At 39.7% G+C, this 25540-nt stretch overlaps 1 protein-coding gene across 1 annotated transcript in view; it reads right to left on the reverse strand.

The window, feature by feature from the left end:
• Positions 1 to 3921: 3921 nt before the first annotated feature.
• The window catches only part of LOC109937886 (zinc finger protein 148-like), a 38047-nt gene continuing 16428 nt past the window's right edge, over positions 3922 to 25540 (reverse strand). Inside the window, exons 4-6 of the mRNA XM_048618840.1 lie at positions 19053 to 19170; positions 14512 to 14630; positions 3922 to 5828 (exon numbers count right to left, since the gene is read on the reverse strand). Coding sequence (XP_048474797.1) covers positions 4224 to 5828; positions 14512 to 14630; positions 19053 to 19170 — 1842 coding nt within the window. The 3' untranslated portion in view covers positions 3922 to 4223. The remainder of the gene's footprint in view (positions 5829 to 14511; positions 14631 to 19052; positions 19171 to 25540) is intronic.

Below are 25540 nucleotides of genomic sequence, written 5' to 3' on the forward strand. Positions count from 1 at the left end.
AATCACTACATTACGAATATCGATACCAGTGCTAATAATAACAAGAGGACCAATGTCGATACCAGGGCTAACATCACAAGAGGATCAAAGTCAATACAAGGGTTTGTATTACAAGATGATGTTCTATGTCAATATTAGGGCCTATATCACATTTACCATTAGAAGTGGATCAATGTTGATCACAGGGTTAATATTAGAAGAGGATTGATATTGATTACAGAGTTAAGAACAGGGTAAATATCAGAGGATCAAAGTTGCTATCAGGTTTGATATCACAGGAGGACCAACATCAATGTCAGGGCTAATATTGGAGGATGATCAAGGTCGATATCAGGGTTAATATCAGAAGAAAATCAATATCATCATCAGGGTTCATAGTGCAGGAACAAAATGTCGACATCAGAGAAAATTTCAGCAGAGGATCAAGATCAATGTCAGGCTTAATATCAGAGGAAGATCACGTCAATACCAGGGCTAATTCCGGAGGAGAATTAATGTCGATATCACAGTTCAAATCACGAGAGGATCAAAGCTGGCATCAGGGTTAACATCAGAAGAAGATCAATGTCAATATCAGGGTTCATATCAGACAAGAAGATCAATGTGTATATCAGGGTTAATTTCACAGGATGATTACTGTCACCATCAGCATTAATTCTGAATTAGTATTAATGTCTATATCAGGGTTAATTTCAGAGGGTTAATTTCAGAAGATAATCAATGTTGCCACTGGGGTAATATCGTTGAGGATCATTGACGACATCAGGGTTAATTCCAGAGAGGTATTAACGTGGTTATCGGGGTTCAATCACAAGAGGATCAACATCAAAATCAGAGCTAATATTGAAGCAGAATCATTGTTAACCATGGAGTTAATACTGCAGGATTATCAATATCTATTTCAGGATTTTTGTTGGTGAAGAATCAAAGGAGGATTACTGTCAATATCAGGGTTACTGTCAGAGGGGTCTCAGTGTTTATATTTGGGTTATTGTTGCAGCAGGGTCAATATCAATTTCTGGTTTAAAATTGCAGCAGCATCAATGTGGATATCGGGGTTAATATCAGAGGAGGATCAATGTCAATAGCATGTTTAATATCAGAGGAGTACCAATATCGATATCAGGATTAATATTGGAGAATGGTCAAACTCAATTTCAGGGTTAATATTGCAACAGAATCAATGTCAATATCTAGGTTAATATCAGAGAAGGATCAATGTTGATATCTGGATTACTTCCAGACGAGGCTCGGTGTCCATATTTGGATTAATGTTGGAGAAGAGTCAAAATTAATTTCAGGGTTAATATTGCAGGAGAATCAATTTTGACATAAAAATTAAAGAACTGTAGATGCTGGAAATCAGAAATTGCTGGAAAAACTCAACAGGTCTGGCATCTGTGGAGAGAAAGCAGAGTTAAACTCTCAGGTCCAGTGATCCTTCTTCAGGACCCTTCTTCAATTCTGCAGGAGGATCAATATTTACATGAGGGGTAATATCGGAGCTGTGTCAATATCAATCATAGGGTTAATATCACTGTAGGTGTTAATATCACAAGAAAACCAACGTCAATATAAGGGGTAATATCAAAGGAGGAGCAATGTCAGTACCAGGGTTATTATCGTGCAGGATCGTTGTCAAAATTAGGGTTATTACCGCACCTATTTATGGTAACATTAGTGTTATTTATGACAGAGAAATATAGTTAAGGAAGTAATGTAATTTTAAAAGATGGTGAAACAATCAGGAAAGTGCAATGCTTGCATTCTGGAATACTCCTCACATCAGTAGGAATTGGCAGAGACTCTGGCAATTTTCCAGTCATCTTGGGATCTAGATCTAATGCCTAAGGACTCTATTTTTTAGGGATAAAAATGATTTGAAAGCAATCAGTTGGATAATATAGACCAAACATTTGTTGTGGGTTTGCTGCTAGATTTCATAATACATGATAAAAATTAAGACTCACCTGGAAACATCCGGGATAATTTGGACGGTGTGTATGCTTAGAAGACGTCATGTTGGGGGGAGTTCAAGATAGGGTGAAGGGAATTGATAAAGGGCATGCAGTATCTGTTTGGTGCACTGATATCAAACACACAAACAATAAAATGTCACATAGGAAGCTTGTTGACTAAATTAAGAATACTGGGAGACGGGGTAGATTAAACCATAACATTGCAGATCAGTGATAAGTGTCTGATTCACAATGTCAGCACATGGTAGCAATTTGAAAATTGCCTCAAAAGGTATAATTTGGGACTGAGGCAGCATGGATAAAAATTGGCTCAAGGACAGAAAACAGATTACTATTAAGAATATTTTACTGAACTGAAGGCATGCCTTGGTGTCCACTAGTGGTCAGTGTAGTATGGATTCCTCTCGGTATACATATATGACTTGGATTTAGAGGGACACAATGTTAAAATGCATAGACAACACAAAAACTGGCAGCATTCAAATTAATTGTGAAGATTGGCGGTTATTGACTCCACGAGGATGTACACTGGTTTGTAGATTTGATAAAATTTAGATGTCAGAAAATGTGAAGTTGCACATATTGGATAGAATAATAGAGAAAGAATTTATGCTAACTGGTAACATTTTAAGGGAGTCAAGACTGATTTCAGGTACATAAATGTAAAATTTTATAAATGGGCGATGGAGTACAAAGAGATCATTCTATATCTATACAGATCACTGATTAGGCCATGAGAATATGTAGTTTTGGAAACGCAATGTTCAGAAGGATGTCAAGTCCACAGGCACAGTGCAGAAGAGATTCATGAAGATGATAACGAGATTGAAAGCCTTTAGCTATTAGGACAGACTAAAAACTTAGGGCTGTTTTCACTAGAACAGATGAAACTACAAACAAGTTTGATAAAGGCAGTTGATAAGGTAAAGTAAAAAAAAAACTATTTCAACTGGCAATTGCATTAGTTAATAGAGGGCAAAAAATTAAGCTACTCACCAAAACAGTAAGGGAGAGATCATGAAATTTAAAAGTACTGGCAGAGACAAGATGGGTTAATTGGCCTCCTACAATTATGCAATTTTTTTTCTATTTCTGAATGATATCAGTACCAGCATAAACATTGACATTTTTATCAATTTTCAAGACAGCTCATGACCACCTTCTCCAGTGCACTTAAGTGGTAATAAATGCTGGCCTAGTCAGTGTCACCCACATCCCATGAACAAATAAAAATAAGAATTTCAGGATAACGGATAAATGTTCATATTACTAAAGGGGGTATAGTAGCATAAAGGTTATGTTACTGGAGAGCTTGATTGATTAAATAAAATCTGGAACAAAAATCCAGTATCAGCAATGATGACTACGCAACAACTGGATTGTCGCAAAAACCCACCTGGTTTACTAACATCTTTGGAAAAAGGAATCTGCTGTCTTTACCCAGTCTGGCCCATATGCAGCTCCAGATCCACAGCAATGTGGTTGCCTCTCAACTGCCCTCTGAAATGGCATCGCAATCCATTCAGATGGATTCAGAAAGGAGTCTCATCATCACCATCGCGTGAGCAAACAATGACGGGCAATGAATGCTGGCCTTACCAGGATGCCTACATCTCATGAGTGAAGTAATAAAAGAGGGCAATTATTCCATCTGCATCAATGCCAGTTCTTTACTGGAAATGCACAACATGAATTTCTGTGTAATTAACAGGTGATTATAAAATAGCATTGTCGTAATTGTTAGATTTGCATCAATTCCAATGCCAGGGCATTATTTGAACTGTACACATACAGTACTGAGGTAATTATTGGATCTGTACTAGCGCCAGTATTGAAGTAACTATTTGATCAGCTGAAATGCAACTATCCAGGTATTTACTACAACTGAATAAATGCCAGTTTTGTTATAATTATTGAACCTGTATCAATGCCAGTCTCGGAGTTATTTTCTATCAGCTCTCTTTACTGGCAGACAAATGTTTCTGATAAAGCAGAAATACAGAGGGCTTGGAGAAAGTCATACACAGACAAGATCAATATCCCCTTTCTGTGTCAGCCTGCAAACATGCATCAGCAGTGAAGGGAAATACACAGCGGTACTGGACTTCAAAATGCCTTCCTGATAAAATCACTAATAGTTTTTTTTCTCTAAAAATTAAAAAAAATTGATAAGTTTTTCTTTGTTGAGCAATTCAAAAACAGTAATGCATGTATTCTGATCCCAAGTTTTATGACCAAATCATTTCACCTAAAGGCTTGGCCCCCTGTGACATCCGATGAGGCACTCATTTGATCCCTGGCCTCTGGCACGTTTACCAAAGAAAACTCCGAGAAGTCTGAGCTGCCTTGTCGGATTCTTAAGTTCACCTGTCCACCAGTACTGTTGTTAAACGACGGAGTCATTTCTCCTCCAGCAGCCGAGAACCTAGAGTCTTGACCAAATGTGTCCATTTGGTGATTGTGGTGTGCTGGCGGTTCCTCTCGCTTCTTCTGTGTATTAACCTGCTCTATGAAATCAGGAGGTGCAGAGATGCTGTTGCTGCTTGTTACAGTTGGTATGAAAGCAAAAGGATGCTGGGATTCACCAGTTAATAAACTGTACTGAGTCTTTTGTGATGGTATCCTCAAAGGGGCACCCACTTCAGGTCTGAAGCCATGCTGGGTGACCATGGTTGCAAAAACCTGTCGTTCTAGAGTAGAAAACAGAGGCTGCACTGGAAGGCTTCCAGTTAGGGGGTGAGTTTCAGTCTCATATGCAAGTCCTTGCTCGGCCGAGTAGCTATCATTGTGGCAAGTCCTTTCCAAAGCTTGCTGGAGGAACTTTGAATACTCATGGAGCATGTTACAGTTGTCGGTGACTGCTGGCTGGGAACTCTCGACTCGCTCAGATGGTGGCACATTAGTAATGTCCGTAGAGCTCACGGTTATATTTGAGGAGACTTGGGTATCACTGACAGAAAACGGAACCTGCCCATTTGCCTTGTTGGTGTAGTGATCCAACAGCGTCTGCAAAACTTCGTCAGGAATCCCACTTTTGTCCTGACTGCTTTTCGGATCAGTGTTACTGGGTTGCACCAGCATAGGTGTGCTACCACTGGTGTCCCCAACAGGTGTGTTGGCTGCCTGTGTTACAGCTGGCTGGATTGGGATCTGGCCTACAGTTAAGGCATACTCTCTGCTGGTGCTGCTAGTCCCTTGCAAAAATCGCTTCTTCTTTACAAACTGCATTGCATCATCATAGTTGCTGTTGCCTCCTGGTTTGCGTGAAGCATCTTGGCCCTGGTCAGCACCAGGCCCCTCCATTGTCAGAAGATCAGGGTTGTCTACCATAGCATAGGTATATTTGTTGACTTTTGTGGCATCAAAATTGCCAGAAACAGGCAAGGTCTGAGCCAATTCTTCCGTTGTCTTTTGATTTTTCTTTGGGCTTACCTTCTTCAGAACAAGCTTTGTTGGAAGCAGGTTCATTTGATTCTGATATGCTTCCCCAAGGTGATCATTATTCTGTGAAGAATGTGCGACCACAAGTGAGCACTGCTCCACTTTATATTCATCCTTCACCTTCAAGTTGCTGGTGTAATATTCTACACATTCACCCTTATCCATCTTACCCTCTGCTGGGTTACCAGTCTCCTCTTTATCAAGGGTTGCCAATGCTGACTTCTCTGCAGTTTTGACTTTTTTCCTTGGATTAATGATGTCTTTTTGAGGTGACAGGAAACTGTTTTCTGCATTGATTGCGAGTATAATTGGCTCGGTTTTCATAGCTGGGTTTTTGCCAGGAGCTTTCCCTTGATTTTCGTGGCACATTCTTCTGTGTTTAAGCAAACGATCAGTTCTAGAAAAATACTGCAAGGAAACGCATTAGAAAGAATTAATAAGTCATTATTGCTTACTAGTTTATGATTAAAGCAATAATGGACAAGAAGGTGTGTTTTGATTTTGGCTGGTTAGAACGTTAAAGACAGATTTGACATGAGGCAAAGTGAAAAACTGCAACATGTCCTTAACTCTATAAAGTTTCACACCTTTCAACAATGACATTGATTGTGGTACGGTGCACTTTTGAATTTATTGTCAACTGTTTATGATTCCACTTTATAGCTGATGTGAAACAATGAAATTCTGAAATGAAATAAAACTACGGGCTGAATTTAATGTTCCTCCGAGTGGGAGATAGATGGCAGTAATGGATAGGATGCCTGTTTTACGCCCCACCCACCCAGTTCTTTTAAAACTAGGCATGCTGTCAATTTTCTTCTTACAAATCAATCGCTATAACCTTTTGACTTTAAGCTTCCAGCAGAGTCTCATCCATTGTCAAACTTGAACATGTGTGGCATAAAATAGCCAGACAATGGTAAATCAAATGCACCTGAATTTGACTTAATTTAGAAATCTCCTTTCTGATAGCACAGTGTTGAAAAATTATAACTAGTGTGAATCACAGCATGCTAGAAAACTGGGGGTAGAATTTTATTCCTTATTGGGGTGAGTTTGGAAGTGGTGGGGGGGAGGCATTATATTAGATTGGAGGGTAGTGGGAGCTCTGCCATCTTTCCACTTTACACCTTGAATTAAATCCAAACTAGCAAAGTCCACAGAGGGCTTTCCTGCCCCACTGCCAACCGAACACCTTAAGTGGGCAATTAGTGCCATTGGTTGTTGGAGGTATTCCCTCATTCAAAGGTATTCAGTGCCTAATTGAGGGTCCCTGTATTAGGATGTTGTCAGGAACTTTTGAGAGAGCATGGTCTCACTAAGAGGCACCCATCCCTATCAATGCTGCACAAAAGCCCTCCCACCATCACTCACCTACGTATCTGGGTCCAGCCGAGGTCTTGGATGAGTGTAGTACCAGCAACAGCCAACATTAGCACTATTGTGCAAAATAGATGACCACTTTTGAGAAGTTAGCCTGAGGGGCCTAGATTCCAGGACACACCACTGGCCTCTCAAGTGCTTGAGTGGGACTTAGTTTGGCAGATGTTCCCAAAAAGAGGCTATGCAGGGCTCACATTGGCACTCAAGGTGGCAGGTAATACAACCAATGCCGCACGTGTTGCTTAGAGGGGTTTTGTAAGTAACTGGATCATATGGATCACAAGTTTCTATGGTCTTATCTCAATTCTGTAACCAGTTACCTGGTTTGAGCTCTAGCACAGGCGATACAATGATTTGTGTTGACCTCAGTGCCGCTTGATTGGGGTGGGAAGAGGAAAAAAATGATTCTCCAATCCTAATCTTGTTATGTCTCCAGTGACTGCTGCTGGAAACTACAGACTAATATCAATTTTATTTCACTGATTGACATCACCTTGGAATCAAAGCTCCATGCATCACAAATGTACCGGGTGCAAATCACATCTAAATAGCCCGACATACTTTCAAGTAAAATGTCCATTTTCAAGTCATGCAAATACAAAGTTGCCTATATCATGGTAATACACAGCTCACTGTGTACAGCACATATTGCATTGTGGCAGAGTATGAAGCATTAAACAGCCTCCAAGGTTGCCCTTGTACAATGGGTTCCAATGCAATACATATGCTCTCTTTGCCTTAAGACCATACTTGCATATTGAGCTTTGTTTAAAATTAGACATGTACTGAAGAAAAGATATTCTTGTTATTTTTGAAATACATAACATTTTCTAATTTAAGTGAAATCAAAATACTACAAAGGTCAGAAACAAACAGAAAACGGCAGAAAAACTCGGCAGGTCTGGCAGCATATGTGGAGAGAGAAACAGAGTTGATGCTTCAAGTCCAGTATGACTATTCTTCAGAGCTCTTTCTTATTCACCTTGCCTGGAGCAAGAATCAGCAGTTGCTGCCGACCTGAATGCATTCAAGTTTGGAAAAATGAGAACAACAATTCAGACTGTGACATTACAGGAATGCCAAGAGTTGATTGGCTGGTGAGTACTGCAGCTTTGCTTTCCCATCTCTAAAGTTAGGGAGCTAGCCCAAAGAGCTGAGAAATTAAACATTTCAACTTGTTTAGAAGAAGGGTCAAATAAAATATTCAATTAACTTACCCATATTTAAGTGACATCGATGGAATGGAACTGATAATCTGATGAGTGTTTTCTTTTTTAGAAGAAAGGTATGAAGGCTTATTACCTAATAGAGTAACAGCAGGGTAACTCCAACCTCTCCAGTAAACAATGTGCTTTGTGGGAATTCCAAGAACATTCCTGTGACCTGGATAGCCATATGTGCAGGAAGTGTCATCAAATGGGTAGATGGTGGTGTAGTGATAATGTTACTGGACTAGTAATCCAGAACATTAGGCTACCATTCTGTAGACATGGGTTTGAATTCCACCACTCCAGATGGTGAAATCTGAATTCAATAAAATCTGAATTAAAAGCTAGTCCAATGGTGACCATATATGAACTGCTGTAAAAACCCACCTGATTTATTGATGCCCTTTAGGGAGGAAAATCTGCCTGATCTGGCCTAGACATGATTGCTGACTACGATAATAGAGTTAACTCTTAACAATTAGGAATAGGCAATAAATGCTGGCCTTGCCAATGACGCCCACGTCCAATGAACTATTAAAATAAGATTTAGCCGATGTCAGTTAAGCACATCCATAATGAGGAGAGCATCGTGGCTAGCATGTTTATGAATGTGGTGACCCCACAGCTACAGGTAGTGCCTGAGGATTGAAGAAATACAAACGCTACACTTTTGTTCAAAAAAGGGTGTAGAGATAAGCCCAGCAACTACATGTCAGTCAGTTTAAATCTCTCAGTGGTGAAGCACTTAGAAACAATAATTTGGGACAAAATTAACAGTCACTTGGGCAAATATGGGTTAATTAAGGAAACCCAGCAGAGATTTAAGGGGACATCATATCCAACTAACTTGCTCGAGTTTTTTGATGAGGTGACAGAGAAGGTTGATCAGGGCAATCATGGTGTAATGGTGTAATGGTGTATATGGACTTTCAGAAGGCCACACACAAACATGTAAGCAAAGTCAGTGCTCAAGGAATAGAAGTGACAATAGTAACATGGATACAAAATTGATTGAGTGTGAGGAAACAGAAGATGATGGTAAATGGTTGTTTTTCAGACTGCGGAAAGCTTTAGAGTGGAGTTCTCCAGGGGTCATTGTAGGGTCCCTTAATCATCTTGATACATATGAAATAACCCAGATCTTACTGTACAGGATACAGTTTTAAGATTTTCAAATCCTATAAAATATGGAAGTATTTTGAACCAAGAGGAGGTCACTACAGAAGTTCAAAGGGGCACTGACAAGTTAGCAGAATAGGCAGACAAGTACCAAACGGAGTGCAGGGAAGCATGAAGTGATTCATTTTGGTAGGAAGAATGCAGTGACAATAGAAAACAAATGTTACAATTCTAAAGGGGCACAGAAGCATTACAGACGGTGCAGAAAAGATTCATTGGGATGAGGAACTTCAGTTACGTGGACAGATTGGAGAAGTTGGGACTGTTCTCCTTGGAGTAGAGAAGGCTGAGAGGAGATTTGATTTTGGAGGGATCTGGACAGAGCGGATAGGAAGAAACTGTTCTGATTGGTAGAAGGATTGAGAGCCAAGCATGTACTATTAAGTTAATTGACAAAAAAGGTATGGAGACTTGAGGAAAAACTTTTTCATGCAGCAAGTGGTCAGGAGCTAGCTGCACTACCTGAGAGCGTGTTGGATGCAAGTTTAACTGAAGCATTCAAGAGGGAATTCAAATTTCAATTTGCGAAGAATGTGTAGGACTATGGGGAGAAGCCTGGGGAGTGGCTCTGGGTGAATTACTCCTTCATAGAGCCAGCACAGAAACTATGGGCTGAATGGCCTCATTCTGTGCTGTAATCATTCTATAATTTGACACACCATCTCTCCAACACATACTTATGGGTTCAAACAGTTCAGGTACACAACTGTTAGGATGTTCAATACAGCTAGGACATAATTATTCACCAAAAGCCTTTGGTTTGAGTGCCATATAACAGAACTACATTTAACAGTGCTCCCCAATTGCTATTTTGATCATAGCCATGCAGTAAGGAAGGCCAGTGGCAACCCTACCTGAGAAATGTGTGGCTAAACAACAGCGAAAGGAAAATGAATGGGGAAGGACAATGAACCAGTTTGTATCCTTGAAGTGACAGTGATGAATAAGTCAATTATATTTAACATGGTCAACTTTCAGAGATAATATTTTATAAGACGCAAGCATTATCGTCACTGTAATACAATTCTGCAGGTTCATGTCACACTTCTCCTGTTAAAGTAACTATAAGGTAGTATTCTTATTGTTAGTAAAGTGAAATACCTGTGGGCAGCATTCATTTTGTTCCTGTAACACAGGAGATACAGGCACAGTCACAATGTATTTTAATACATTCTGCAGTATTAGCAATACTCCTTTGATACAATAACTGTAGGAAAATTTACAATGATTCTGTGACACAGTACTGCAAAGACTGTTCAGACTACTTCTGCAATACAGGGACTCTGCTCCTGTAATCTGGTACTACAAGGATTATTCACACAACTCCAATAATAGAGGGCCTATAGACAGCAGACACATTGCTTCTTTAAGATAACACCAAGTGCATCATTCATTTTGTTGTAGAATACGCTATCCTTAGAAAATATTCTCAACGTAATTGAAATATAGTGTTAATTGGAGTATTTACGTTGCTCCTTTAATGAAGGATGCAGAGGCATTATTCGCATTGCTGTTGTAGTTTGTTCGGAAGTAGTAAGTAGTATTTGTACAGTTTCTGTAACACAGGCCCTTTAGGTAATACTTGCAATGTGTCAATGATATTGTAATGTCATGCAAAATAGAAAAAATATTCAGACTGAACTGCAAAGGCAGTACTTGAATCTGCACTGTTGATCTATAGGACCTTTGGGCAATAGTTGCTATGCTGCTGTCAGTCATTTGATAAAACTTGCATTTCTGCTGTTACACAGAATTGTTCAGCAATGTAAGCATTACTGCTATAATACTGTACCTTCAGGCAATACGTGCTTTACTGCTGCAACACTGGAGCTTGAGGCAAAATTTGCATTGCTGCTGTAATTCTGCAGCTTTGGGTAACATTGGACCTTTAAGGAACACTTATTTCACTGCTATACCATAGGATATTTGGGCATTACTTGCATTGCTCTTGTAATACTGCACCTCTTGACAATATTTGCATTGGTGTTTTAATACAGAAGCTTTTAGCAGTAATTATAATGCTGTTGCAAAGCAGTACCTCTGGACAGTATATTCACGCTGCTGTGAAACTGTTCCTTGGGACAATACTTACATTTCTGCTGCAATACGGTAGCATTTAGCAATATTTGCAGTGCTGCCAAAAATCTGTACCTTTGGTGATATCTGCATTACAACTGCAGTACAGAACCATGTTGCAATATTTTAGTTGCTGCTGCAGTACAGGAGCTTTGGACAATATTTACATTGCTGCTGTACTACTGTACCACATGGCAATACTTCCATTGCTGCTATACTACTGTCCCATTTGTCATTGTTTTCATTTCAGCTGTAATACAGAACTAATTTGTAATATTTTCATTGCTGCTGAATATAGGAGATTTGGATAGTATTTGCATTGCTGCAGGAGGATGGTACGTTTGGGTACTGTATGCATTGCTGATGTAACACCTTTTGCAATATTTGCATTAATGGTGCAATAAAGGCCCTTTCAGTAATATTTGCATTTTTGCTGTAATGCAGAACTTTCTGGCAATATTTGCATTGCTGTTGGAATATAAAACCATTTGACAGTATTTGCGCTAATGCTACACATCAATATTTTCATTGCTGCAGTTATATTGTACCTTTGAGTAATATTTGCTTTGATGCGGTAATACAAGGTATTTTGGCAACGTTTGCACTGCTGCTGTAATATGGGAGCTTACGGCAATAATTGCATTTATGATGTTGTGAGAAAAGACCTTCTGTTTTTGCATTGCTGCAGTATTATAGACCCATTCAGCAATATTTGCATTGTTGCTATTGTAAGGCACATTTGGGCAATATTTGCACTGCTGCTGTTAAACAGAACCATTTGTAAATTTTTTTTTAGCAATATTTGCATTACTACTGTAATACTGTATTACTGGATAATATTTGCATTGCTGCTATAATGCTGTATTGTTAGATAATATTTGCATTGCTGCTCCAATACAGAACCTTTCTGCAATTTTTGTATTGCTGCTGTAAAACAGAATCTTCTGGCAATATTCGCATTTCTGTTCTGATGCATGATCTTTGGACAATAGTTACGTTGCTCATTGTAAGACAGAACCCTTGGACTTTTTTGCTACCGTATTTCCTTCAGGAAATGTGTGCATTGCAGATGCAATACTGAACATTTTTCATTGTTGTTTTATTACAAGCTCCACGGGCAACATTTGCATTATTACTGAAGTACAGATCCCAGAAGCAATATGTGCACTGCTCCTGCAATACAGAAGCATTAAGCATCTTTCATACTGTTTCTGTTGTAGTTTATGAACATAGTGTTCACATGACACCTCTAATACAAGCTCCTGTAATACAGGACCTGTGGGTGCCATTTCATTGCTCATGATACAGGATCTGTCAGTGATGTTTACATTGCTCTTGTAAAACAGGACCTCAGTGTGCTATTTGCATTGCTCCTGCAGTACAGGATCTGTGCATTCTATTTGCATTGCTCCTACAATGTAAGACTCATAGGTGATATCCAAAATGCATGTAATACTATATTTGAGCAGTTCTGATATTTTTGTCTTGCAATACAATTTGTTCAGGCAGCTTTCATCTCCCTCTTCTAATGCAATGTTGTTAGGCTGTACTCCGAGCTCCTGTAATACAACACTCTAAGCTGCTTCTATATAATACTGTAGCCACGTTAGTGTAACACAGAAACTTTTTGCAACATGAATACTGCACCATAGCCTAGTAGCTTGAGGCAGTACTCATACTGCTCATTGCTTATACACTAAATTGCTACTGCTCTTGTAATGAAGTATGTTTGTAATGAAGTACACTGATCCTTAAAGGCAGTATTCACATTGCTGCAATAATGCGAGGCCTACAGGCATTGCCTAATGTATTGTTTACAACTTCTGCAAGAGAACAGATAGCAGCAGTACTCTCATTGCAGCTGCAGTTATGACAGGAACTCCATTCATTTACCTATTTACCATCCCCTCAGGACAGCCCAAGCACTCCAGGAATTAATACTGAGGTTCAATAACTGTTACGATGATAAAAATAGAAGCTTATTATAGCACAGCAGGGCTGCATGGACAACAAATGAAATAACTGATTAATGAATCTGCTCTTGGTGGGGTTGATTGAGGGAGAAATATATACAATGGGAGAACCTCCACACCGTTCATGAAGTACACCATTGACTTTTCTACTGTTCACCTGGGAAAGCAGGCATTTAGTGTTGCATCAGAAAGTACCACCAGTTGACAATGTAACAAAAGCCTTAGTGCTGCATTGAAGTGGCAGTCCAGGTTAAGAAATTGACTTCCTAGACTCTCAAACTTCTCACACAGACAACAGCATTATCAACTAAATCCCGCTCACTATAGGGTTAGGCGGCATTAATGCTGCATCCTGCTCCTGCAGTTTCCTCTGGTGACCCCATGATCTATGATCTATTCGTGGCCCTCTCCTATTTTGCACCCATATGCTGCCCGAGTGAGGGCATCTAAAGGCACAGTATTAGTTTGCACATGCATGCTGACAACACCAAGCTCTAACTTACCATCATCACAACTCTTTATTTGACTGCTTATCAGACACCCAGTATTGCATGAGCAGAGACAACAAGGTGCAGGGCTGGATAAACACAGCAGGCCAAGCTGCATCATAGGAGCAGAGAGGCTGACGTTTCGGGCCTAGACCAGAAATGTCTTTCAATTAAATATTAGGAAGATTGAAGCCATTGTTTTCAGCCCTCACTCCAAACCCTGTTCCTGAGCTCCCAACTCTATCCCTCTTCTTAGCAATAGTCTGAGATTAAGCCAGTCTGTTCACAATCTTGGTGCCATATTTGATCCCAACCTCCACTGCTGAGTTGGGAGTGACTTTGGGGCATATCCCCATCATGTTAGTTAATGCAAAAGTACCTTTCTTAAGTTTGATGTATAGGTTACCTGTTGATTAACATTTAAATCTACTTTAGTTTTAGTTTGTGTTACAGCAAAAGCCTTAACAATTTAAAAAAAAAAAGTCTCTCAGTTTGTTTCCATTGGCTATGAAGGGGAAATTCATCTAACAAAGGTATTGATCTCTATGATTCTATGGAGGTCTCAACAATGAACATATCCCTATAATAGAGTCCCTTATAATCAGTATTAACACTTTCTGTAATACAGCAACTTGTACTCAGTATTAACATAGTTCCTGTAACACAAAAGCTTATAATCAATATTAGCACTGTTTTTGCGATTCTAATGGTCATGGTCTGTATTCAGGTTGCTCCTGAAATAGTTATTGCAGTTGGTAGTAATGCTGCTCCTGTAATACAGTACCTGTAGGCAGTATTCACACTGGTATGGTTTCTCCCCACTGTGTGTCCGTTTGTGTCGTTCCATGTGGTACTTCTGAATAAACCTCATGTCACACTCATCACAATGGAATGGCTTCTCACCTGTGAAATCAAAGAAAGAACCTTCTAATAAAATGCTTCTTTGTGATGTACAAGAGCTTGTGATCTAAAATAGCTTCTGACATAAGCTATGAATCTCTGTTCCAACTTTGCTTCTCTTCGATTGTTTTAACAACCACATAAATGGCTGGGAATATGCCCAACTTTGCAGCACATCAAATGGTAAACTTCTCTGCCCCTTTCTGGACATGATAACTCTTGCAGGGGTGCTGTTGCCAAGGCAGTATGTGCCTTTCAATACTAGCAGCAATTCTTCATGGGTGAGCCTGGGCTAAGACTGCTGGCAAAACATTCATTTACGTGTGCCATTGCCACAGAGCCCAATGCATACATTGCATGAACCTCACCAAGGTTCATGCCTTTCAGCATATCATGGCCAGGAACTCTAGTTGATTGTCAATCTGAGAAATCAAAGCCAACTGTAGCTCTTAAATGTTGTGCAGCTGAGATCATTTTTGAGGCAGAGATGGATAGGTTCCTGATAAGCAAGCGGCTGAAAGATTATCAGGGTAGGTGGAAGTAATCAGGTCAATTATGATCTTATCGAATGGTGCAGCAGGCACACGAGACCGAGTGGCCAACTCTTGCTCTTTATGTATGTATCAGTTAGTTGAGAACAGACCAAAAATCAAACCTTGGGCCTTCTTGGTCTGTATAGCTAGCCCAGTTATAATTGTTTTTAAATCAACCTGTTCAGGCACGTAATGACACACTTCTGGGGCAGGTGGGACTTGAACCCAAGCCTTGTGGCCCAGAGTTAGGGACACTACCAGTGAGCCACAAGGGGCACCTCAAGCTCAGTTATATACTAATTTTACAGACTTGACTACTGAAAGCTCACAAAATAGACATTAAAGAAAGGGTCAAAACTCCAGATTCTGGGTATATTACATTGTGCTATGCCAAGTCATTCACTGAGGCAACGTCATACTAAACAGTAAAGAAATTACAATACCACAGTGAGTATTTGATGTATATTATATGGCAGAAGTGAGGGCTTGACGGTGAATGCACCAGTAACATCACATTAAGGCTGACACATTAGTAGGGTCATAGTGATTCTTGAGGAAGATGGTTGTCAAAGTAAGTGTACCAGTATCACAGTACTTGGCTTGGTATGGTACAATGTAAAAGGGAGGTGTCAGTACATTACATTCAGTGGACTGGTATATTGAACTACCACAGTGAGGAAATCATGAAATTAATGAAGTAATGAGGAACAAGTACATTTCCTTGTCTAAGAACTTAGTACACTACAGTGACACAATGCAATGTCTAGTTGATTAGCATCACCAAGGGGCTAATATGTTACAATATCACAATAAGAATCCCTGGATATTGCAATGTTTGTTCCTTGTATGCATCAATGCGACGGTATTTCATAGATGAACAGCAGGGAAATGGCACACAACTTTGTTACAGAAAGGGCCCAGTGTATTAGTGTTGTAATAAAAATCTGGTACATTAAAGTGGCCTACTGAAAGGATGACATACTGAGAGTGCCAATTTGATCTCAGTGGAGTTAAGGTCCTTCTATACTGATGTGTAGGCAAGGAAATATAGCAAAACTTATATAAAACAGTGGTTAGGCTTCAGCTGGAGCACTATGTCCAATTCTGGGCAGCACACTTTATAGCAAGATGTTGAAGAGGGTATAGTGATAAGGATCTTCAGTTGTGTGGAGAAGCTGGGGTAGTTCCAGGAAGACCATAAGATATAGGAGCAGAAGCTCATGGAGTCTACCCCGCCATTCGATAAGATCATAGCTACTCTGAAAATCTTCAATTCCACTTTCCTGGCTTTTCTCCACAACCCTTGATTCCCTTACAGATTAAAAGATCTGTCTATCTCAGCCTTGAATATACTTAACGACCCAGCCTCTACATCACTCTGCGGTAAAGAATTCCAAAGTTTCCTCCTCATCGCTGTCTTAAATGGACAATCTCTTAATCTGAGATTATGCCCTCTGGTCCTGGACTCTTCCACAAGGGGAAGTAACCTTTCCGCACCTACCTAAGAATCTTATATGTTTCAATCAGGTCACCTCTCATTCTTCTAAACTCCAATGGGTACTGGCCCAATCTACGCAACCTCTCCTTGTAAGACAGTCCCTCCATAACTGGTACCAGGCTAGTGAACCCTCTCTGGATTCCCTGAGATGACCTCTGCTACTTTCAAAAGTGAGCATCACACTGAGAGGCCCTTTGTATTAAAATCAACAAGTGGGCATTGCATATTACAGAGACATTTGATGAAAGATTGTTTGTCACAACTTGCATTTGTATAACATCTTTAACATAGAAAAATGTCCCAAAGCATTTACAGTGACATAATCAGACAAAAATAGACACCAAAACACTGGAGAACTTCTTGAGAAGGGTGACAAAATGCAACCTTTTTGACCAAGGTTTCTAACTACATTCTTAAAAGTAGAAGGAGGATAGGAAAAGGTGGAGAGACTGAGGGAGAAAATTCCAGAGCAGAAGTCAAGATGGAGCAAAGTGGCTAGGATGCACTGGAGCAGGAGAAATACAAAATTTAGTAGTGGTGGCTTGTGGGGATGGAGGGAAGAGCAGGAATTATAGCAGTAGGGAGGAACATGGTCACGTGGATACTTCAACATGATAGTGTGTATTTTAAACTGGATGAGTTAGCCAGTTCAGGTTAATGGGTGAATGGAACTTACTACAAGTCAGGATAATGGATAGCTGAATTTTGAATGAGTTGAAGTTTATGAAGGTCAGAGGAAGGGAGGCTAGTCAGGAGACCATTAGAACAGTCCAAGTCTAGAGGTGACAAATGAATGGATGACGGTTTCAGCAGTAGGCTTGGACAGGGCAATATTTCATGTGTGAAAGTAGATGGCCTTTGTAATGTCGAGGATATGGGATTGCAAATGAGTGTTGTGAACAGTCAGATTGAACCGGAGATAATTCCTAGGGCAAGGAATGGAAATGGTGCCTAGGTAATGGGGTCATGATCATCTGATTGACTAGCAGAGCAAATTCAAGGGGCTTAATGATCTTTTCCTGTTGAAAAATAACTAGAAACAATGAACACTAATTTATTCCACAAACTTGCAAGTGTTCTTTGAAACTGAGAACTTAGTAATGGTGAATAGGGAAATGCTGTGGACGTGAAGTATGTGGAATTTCAGAAAACTTTAACAAAATACTGCTCTACAAACTACTGGAGAAGGTTAGGAGGCATAGAATTAGGGGAAGAATTAAAAACAGGTTGAAAGGAAGAAAAATGGTGGGCAAGACTAAGAGCAATTTCTCACAGGAATTGTAAGAGCACAGTGGCAGCCCACAGTGACTGGGTCCACATTGGCTTACTGTGTATTTCCATTGTATGGGATAGAGAAAGCCATGTTCAAATGTATACATGATACTAAAATAGGAGGCAAAGTAAGTAATTGAGACGGAGCTGTAAGGATATCCGAGTAGACAATGGAAGGGGCAGAGGTGACAAATGGATTTTGATGTCATTATGTGTAGGATAGTATTCCAGCAAACACAGTAAATATCCATGATGCAGTACGGCACAGTGACTGCCTAAGGGAGATATTGCACTGTGTCCCGGGAATTATTACAATATCACAATGAGTGTCCCCAGGGAGTATTATAGGGTTATAATATATCATAAGTAACAGATACTCTTTAAATTCAACAGTCTTCACTTTAATACGTCATGGAATATAGCAATAGAACAATTTGTGGCTAGAGGTGGAAACTAAAGAGACAGTATCCCTCTTTCTTCGCTTACCTAGGCTGCAGGATAAAATTCTGAAATGGTATCTCTTCAGCGATCCCATTTAGTAAGCTGCATGCTATTTTTGGTAAAAATAAACTTTGACAGAAAATCCAAAGATATGCATGGTGGCTGTGACAGAATAATGTGAATTTATCAAAGCCTTTAATGGTTACCAGAGGAATTCTGCAGCAAGACCAAAATGAGTTTTTTTTTGATATGTTCAATGAATAATGTCAAGATTTTTAGTTCTGTACAGTTCTCCAAATCCATTCCATAATACACCTGTGCAGAAAATAAACTTTGTGCACCTTGTGAGACAGAAAAGAGGCGCATGTTTGAAGCTGAATGCGCCTTCATTACTCAAAAGAATTTCAAATGACCCGATATTTTGCAAAAACTGAGATCTGAAGAGAGAACAACCAAAACCTTATTTAAGATTTCACCCTACTGTAGATTGGCCAACCGAGATACACTACTTTGCCTTGCACCTTGTATTCATGAACAAGGAGCAGATAACACAAATACTGCGTTCAGTTTTGAATGCTTTTGTCGCTTTTAGGTCAACAAAAGGGATAATGTCTCTTTAAGGAGTTTCACAGACTGCTTTTATCTCGTGTCACCAACACAAACTCCTGGTATTTCACTTACCAGTGTGTATCTTCTCATGTCTCTGTAGTAGGTACTTCTGGATAAATCGCATGCTACATTGGCTGCACTGAAATGGCTTTTCACCTAAAAGCAAAACAAAATCCAAATTTCTCCTCAGCTCACTCAAGATGCAAATGCCTAAAATTATTCTTCTCGACCTAGCATTCTAAGATACTTGACTAAGAATTGCGAATGTTGGATTTGTTTCAGAGGTGCCCTGCAAGCGACCCGAGATACTTTCTTACCATGAAGCTCCTGAGCTGAACTTAGCTCAACTGTCTTCTTTTAAAAAATATAAGCAAATAGAGAGACAATATCCCTTTTTGTTGCTCTGATAAAACTGGTCTTTAAAATCATTACTAGCAATATGAACAGCATTCACAAACATCTCCTCCCAGCTGTGAAAGATGATAATGGAAAGGCTGTTCAAATTATTCTAAAATAGGTCAGATGTAAACAACGGATGGCACCAAAAACAGGGATTAATCACTGATATTTAGTGGTCTAAAATTCTCTCTTATCAGCTGGCTCTCTATCATTGGTAACTCAAGTCAAATGTCTGCTTTACAGTTCAAGACACTCTTGCTTATATAAGAAGCCAGAGGCATAATAAGGTGCTAGTGCCTACAGATGACTTGATGGTAAGTGCCTTGGGTTGATAATGCCATACATTTAGCTTTGAAAGTTGTTGACAATGATGCAGTATTTAAGCACATAGGGATAACGTCTTTTAATTTCTCTGTACTTTTAATATTGGATTGAAATGAGAACTGTTTTAAACCCAAGGATTGCTGCATGTTTTGAAAGCAAATAACCAGAGATTCATTGTAAACACTGTTTACACAGCTGCTTGTTCCAGCAGTAGCTGAAGTGTACTTTGCAGACGAGCTGGAGCCAATGGATTGTGTACAAACGGACCCTTGGTTGGCAACAATTAACTGGTGGTCTGTGAACTAGTGACCAGTTATCAATGATGAAAGCCTTCAGCTTACTAACAAGCTACTTTAAGCCTGAAGAAAGACAGCTTCTTCTTCCTCCAGCAGTTGTTGTAAACTGTGACTTTTAATTAATGTCAGTAACCTTTCAAGTGGGGAAAGGAGCTCTTGTACATTCAGCAAACCAATGGAAACATCTGGAAAAAGACCGAGAAGCAGCATTCTGATCGGTACAAGAAGCATTTCAGAGAATCCTATGAAAAGGCTACTAAACTGCTTTCCCAGTTTTTCCTCTGTCCAGAACACCCAAACATTATTTCCTGTCTGTGCCTGTGCGTGTAAGGAGGAGCTTATATTATTATTCACTCACAGGATGAGAGCATCACTGGCTGGCATTTATTGCCCATCCCTAATTGCCCACAGGGCAGTTAAGAGTCAACACATTGCTGTGTCACATGTAGGCCAGACCTGGTAAGGATGGCAGTTTCCTTCCCTAAAGAACATTAGTGAACCAAATAGTTTTTTCCAACAATCGACAATGGATTCATGGTCATCAGAAGACTTTTAATTCCAGATTTTTATTGAATTCAAATTTCAAACCCCGGTCCCCAGAACATTACATAGGTCTCTGAATTAACATTCAATTGATAATACCACTATGCCATCGCCTCCCCTTATAAATGGACTAGAGTTTTAACTGGTAGAGTTACAGGCCAATGTTTCGTAACAGCTTGCCTGTAGTTAGAGTCTAATCATTTGTAATAAATCATCATTCTTAAGTACAACAACCTGGTCTGGGCTTTCTGTCAACCCAAGTGTAAAAGACAGGTAAATTAGGGAACTGTGCATATTTGTGACCACTCTGGGGAATAGCAGGGCTTGATTTCCAGTGCACTCAGTAAGGCACGACAAGCTATACCATCAGTGTATGCAGTGTTAAAACAAATTTTCAGAAACTAATGAAGAGTCAGTGCTTGATGCACTACCACATGTAGAATTGAGCTACTCAACCAAAGAGACCAAAATCCCTAGTTCGTGTTGAGTTTGGTTGATCACACCCACAGTAATAGCTGCAGTGCTGAAACAGACTCCACTGTTATTCCATAATAGAAACAGGGAGAGAAATAATTGGAATAATCAGCCAGGAATCCCATTCATAATCACAGCTCAAGGAAATGTGAATAGGTGAATGCAGGATCAAGTTCAACTGTGATACTGTCCAGGGTTAAATACCCAGTCAATATTCAACGTTGAGACTCACACAAAAGGGATCATTGGAAAAGGTAATGGAGGGCACACCTTGCTGCTGAAGGCTGGATCCAAGCAAAAGTCAGCAATCTTTGGGAAATGTGGAGAGGAAATTGAACAACAAAACTGAGGTCTTTAACAAGTGCCAATTACCCAGGAGATTCTGGCTATGCCGATTCAGTCCAGATGATAATCTGCAAAACCTAAAGTTAAAGTCTTTTCACTTTATTCTTCCAGTTGTAGCCTTGGAGGCTTTGATTACAAAGAAAAAGCACCACATGTCAGCTGTGCCCACCTCGCCGGCATTCTTTCATTTAAACCTGGTCACAGTGCTGAATTCACTTATGAACAAAGGCAAAAGTTAAGATAGACAAAAAAATAAAGTGGATTATAGTGGATTATGAACTGACTGAGATTGAGAGAACTGTTCCGTGGCTCAGGAGAGGGGCACCGAGCAAGGTGACAAATGGGATGCCCTGAGTGTGTGGGAGACATAAGCAGAGAACAGGAAGGTCAGGGGAGGGAGGCAGCACGTGGGAAGGACAGCAGATGAAAGTAGCGCACATACAGCAAGTGCACTCAAGTGATGCTTCTATTTTGGTTTTAGCAAATTTCCCTAATTTACAAACTGTGCAAAATTGAGCTTTAAATAGGGGATTACCTCTACTTGTAATTACAATCAGTGCACAATCAAATCCGGAAGATAAAGTTATAAATAAATAACAAAGGGATGGTAACACTAAAGTGTCCTGAATTTTTCAGTAAATTAAAACCTAAGATTTTTAGACACTGAGTTAAGGAAAAATAAACAGCTAATTTTAGTATAAAGTAGCGACACTGGCAGTACAGAAAGCAGTTGATTGGTGAGCTGCTGTTGAGCCTTTATCTAATTAGTAACTTTTATTTGTTTAACAAGCTGGGCTTCCACTTCTATGTCTGAAATAAAAGGGATAAAAATTTCAAGTTAGTTTTTAAAAATCTGATAAAGAAAATGGTTTTCAAAGTAACCAGCTGAGATATTTACCCTTAGAAATATGGACTGAATACTCAACAGGTGTCATTCAAAAACTCAATTAATGACCTCCTTCCACCCAATTAGTTTAACTTTTAATCCCACAAATATGAAACAATGCCTAATTTTAAAAAATGACTATACTCAAAAATATTATTTGACAAAAAATTTATTTCCACAGTAAATTGACTTTCATTTCCTTTATTTTGCTTGGCTTGACTCATTTAATTAGACTTCAAATTTTTACTATAATGATTTCACTAATCATTTTCTACATCCTCCGTGTAACTCTCAAAATCATCAGGATCAAAACCTACAAATACGTTTCCTTAATTTGATTCTCTGAATATTTCACCATCAGCATCAAACGGCAACAGCTGTAGTATCACTCTACGTTTTAAGTGTCACTACTTGCACTTTCAACAACCACATTTGAAGGCTGTTTGATTACAAATAAAAACAGGCATCACGTATCAGCTGTGCCCACCTCTCCAGTATTCTCTCATTTAAACCAGGTCACAGTGCTCAATCCACCTAAGAACAAAGACAAAATTTTAGTTTGTCAAAAAGGAAAGTGGATTATGAACTGGCTGAGACTGAGAGAACTGTTCCGTGGCTCAGGAGAGGGGTGGCGAGCAAGGTGACAAATGGGATGTACCTTCCTTCTCCAGCCAAAAAAGATCATTTTTTGGCAATCCAGCTCAACTGTTATATTTTCTGACTTTTTTCAATAAGTGACCATGTTGATGTGGCTCTTCCTTCCACTCTTTGTCCATAATATTCAGATACCTCTGATCTACTGCCAATATCATATTCTGGGTCTCACTCGTAACTATGAAAGTTATAGGTGCATACTTCCTCAAGAGTCTTGCTCTCCTACTTGCAGCACTTGCTCTTCTTGCTGCCTGTTGCTTTCTGTCAACTTTTTGCTTTAGTCTCTTTGTATGCCATCTGTCCCTTGCCAAGTAACAACACGTGGTATCTCAAAACATAACTTCCATTGTACAAATAAAATCAGAAAAATAATAAAATATGAACAGATTAGGGACTGAATACATTCTTTCCTGGAATGTACCATCAAGGTTAGTTAAAGCATATCTTGGTTACAATGTCAATGGGAACACCCACTGCTAGGAGGCCAAAACCAACTCCCTACCACCCGGAGGATGTACTTAAAATGTTAACTCTCCCATAACCTTCCCCTTAGTCCAAGGTACTATCCCACTAAGTTTGGTTGAGGTTGCCCAAACAACATAGACAAACATTTTGCTTTTGTTCATATTTAGATATGGATAGAAGAGAGCTATCGCAGACCTGCGCAGTGTGCATCCTGTGCCACATGGGAACTTAATCACATGTGCAGGAAGGGCAGTCAACTGCAGCAGCTTGTACTCTGGGTTTCAGCTTGAGCAGCAGCTATCATTACTGCAGCACATCTGTGAGGTGGAGTGATACATAGCTAGCATGTTTATAGATGTCAGCACCTTGCAGCTTAAGGGCATGCAAGAAGATAAGTAACGGGCGCCACCAAGCGGTCCAGAATAGACACTGTAGGAGTCGCCTCAGTATCTCATATTCCAACCAGTATTCAGTTCTGATACTGGTGAAGGCAGTGGTTCACCTGGGGTACGTAGCCTGAGCCAAGTCCATGGTAACATAGATACCCTCAAACATATTTTGCAGGGCCGGTGGGGGAGGATATTTGAAAGCAAAAGTGATAAGGGGCTTGGTAAGTGAACATACAGACACTTTTGACAGCAGATATGAATCCAGATGGTTTGTTGTCTTCCGTGTGCTAGCATGTATGAGAAGTAAGCCATTCAGTCCATCAAATCTGCTCTGCCATTCAATGACATTCTGGCTGATCTGATAATCCTCACCTCCACTTTCCTGTCTTTTCCCTATAACCCTTGATTCCCTTACTGACAGGCATCTAATCAATTAACTATGAAGGGGAGGGGGGAAACAGCTAGCTGTCATGATTCACATCAGTGCCACCAATATAGGTAGCAGAAGTGAGATGGTCCTAGAGTCAGTTCAGGGAACTAAGAAACTAGTAAGCAATTCCTCAAGGTTAAATTCTATGGATTATTCCTGGTACCAACCACAGTTGAGTATAGAAATGGGAGATGACAGCAGATTAGTCCTGGCTGAGTAACAGTGCAACACGGATAGTTTTAGATTCCTGGAAAATTGGGAGCATTTCTGGGAGAAACTGAATCTATATAGGATAGAGTGGTTGTACCTGAATACAGCCAGGACTGATGTCCTCTTCAACAATTAGCTGGCACTTTTAAAAAAGGTTCAAATGATATTGGCAGGGGTACGTGAGCCAAGAGATAACATTGGAGGGAAACACCAAGGTGCACAGAGAATTAAATGGGACCTTCAGGCAATAGACTAGAAATAGTAAAGCATGAGGCAGGATCAGGGATTGAGGGAATGTAATGAAACTTAAATTAGGGTTATTATGCACGTATATAAATTCACAGAGCGTGATAAAGAAAAACTGGTGAGCTTCAGGTACATATTATCATCATATGTGCTCTGGCCAAAGGGAGGTCCTTCCGTTATAGTTTTCTCCAGACAGTCACATAGAAATATAAAGTTGTAGGGACAACAGCAGCCTGCTTCAAAAGGAGGCCGGGACTGCGTACTAAATATTCCTGGATAAAAGGGCTTCAGGAAAGATTGGGGAATGAATGAAAGGAGAACGGATAGTAGTATCAATTAAGTAAAACAGCACAGTGCTGGAGACAAAGGATGTTCCAGTTGGGTTATCCAGTTAGAATCTATTTAGCTGGTGGTAAAAAAAAAAGCACAATTGTATTGCTTGCTGTATTCTGAAGGCTATCAGCTGGTGGAAAGATGTACAGGAACAGATTTTCAAGGAAGTGCAAAATTATTCAATAGTTATAATTATATGATATTGCTGCTGATAAATTGATAACAACAAGCAACAGGATGTCCAACTGGGTAATAGCTTGCTAGGATATTATCAGCTAGAAGCAGAATGCACAACTTTCAAATTTCAATTAATTGATAAATAAGGTTGGTGGAGAGTTATTTAACTCCCTACGTGTCATTATCTTAATTCCTTCGTAGACTAAAAAGAAACTGTCTCAACTGAAGCTTATGTAAAAGTATCAACATTTCTTGACTTCAGAAGTTATGGAAAAATCAGCAGCTTCGTCTACAGTCTCTGTTTCAAATTTACACTGCTAACTACAAAAATCAGAATCAAGTCCATAATGGTATCTCAGGGGCTAACCCACACATACTATATTCACTGG

This window comes from Rhincodon typus, chromosome 41 (assembly GCF_021869965.1).
Source record: "Rhincodon typus isolate 14 chromosome 41, sRhiTyp1.1, whole genome shotgun sequence".
NCBI classification, from domain to species: domain Eukaryota; kingdom Metazoa; phylum Chordata; class Chondrichthyes; order Orectolobiformes; family Rhincodontidae; genus Rhincodon; species Rhincodon typus.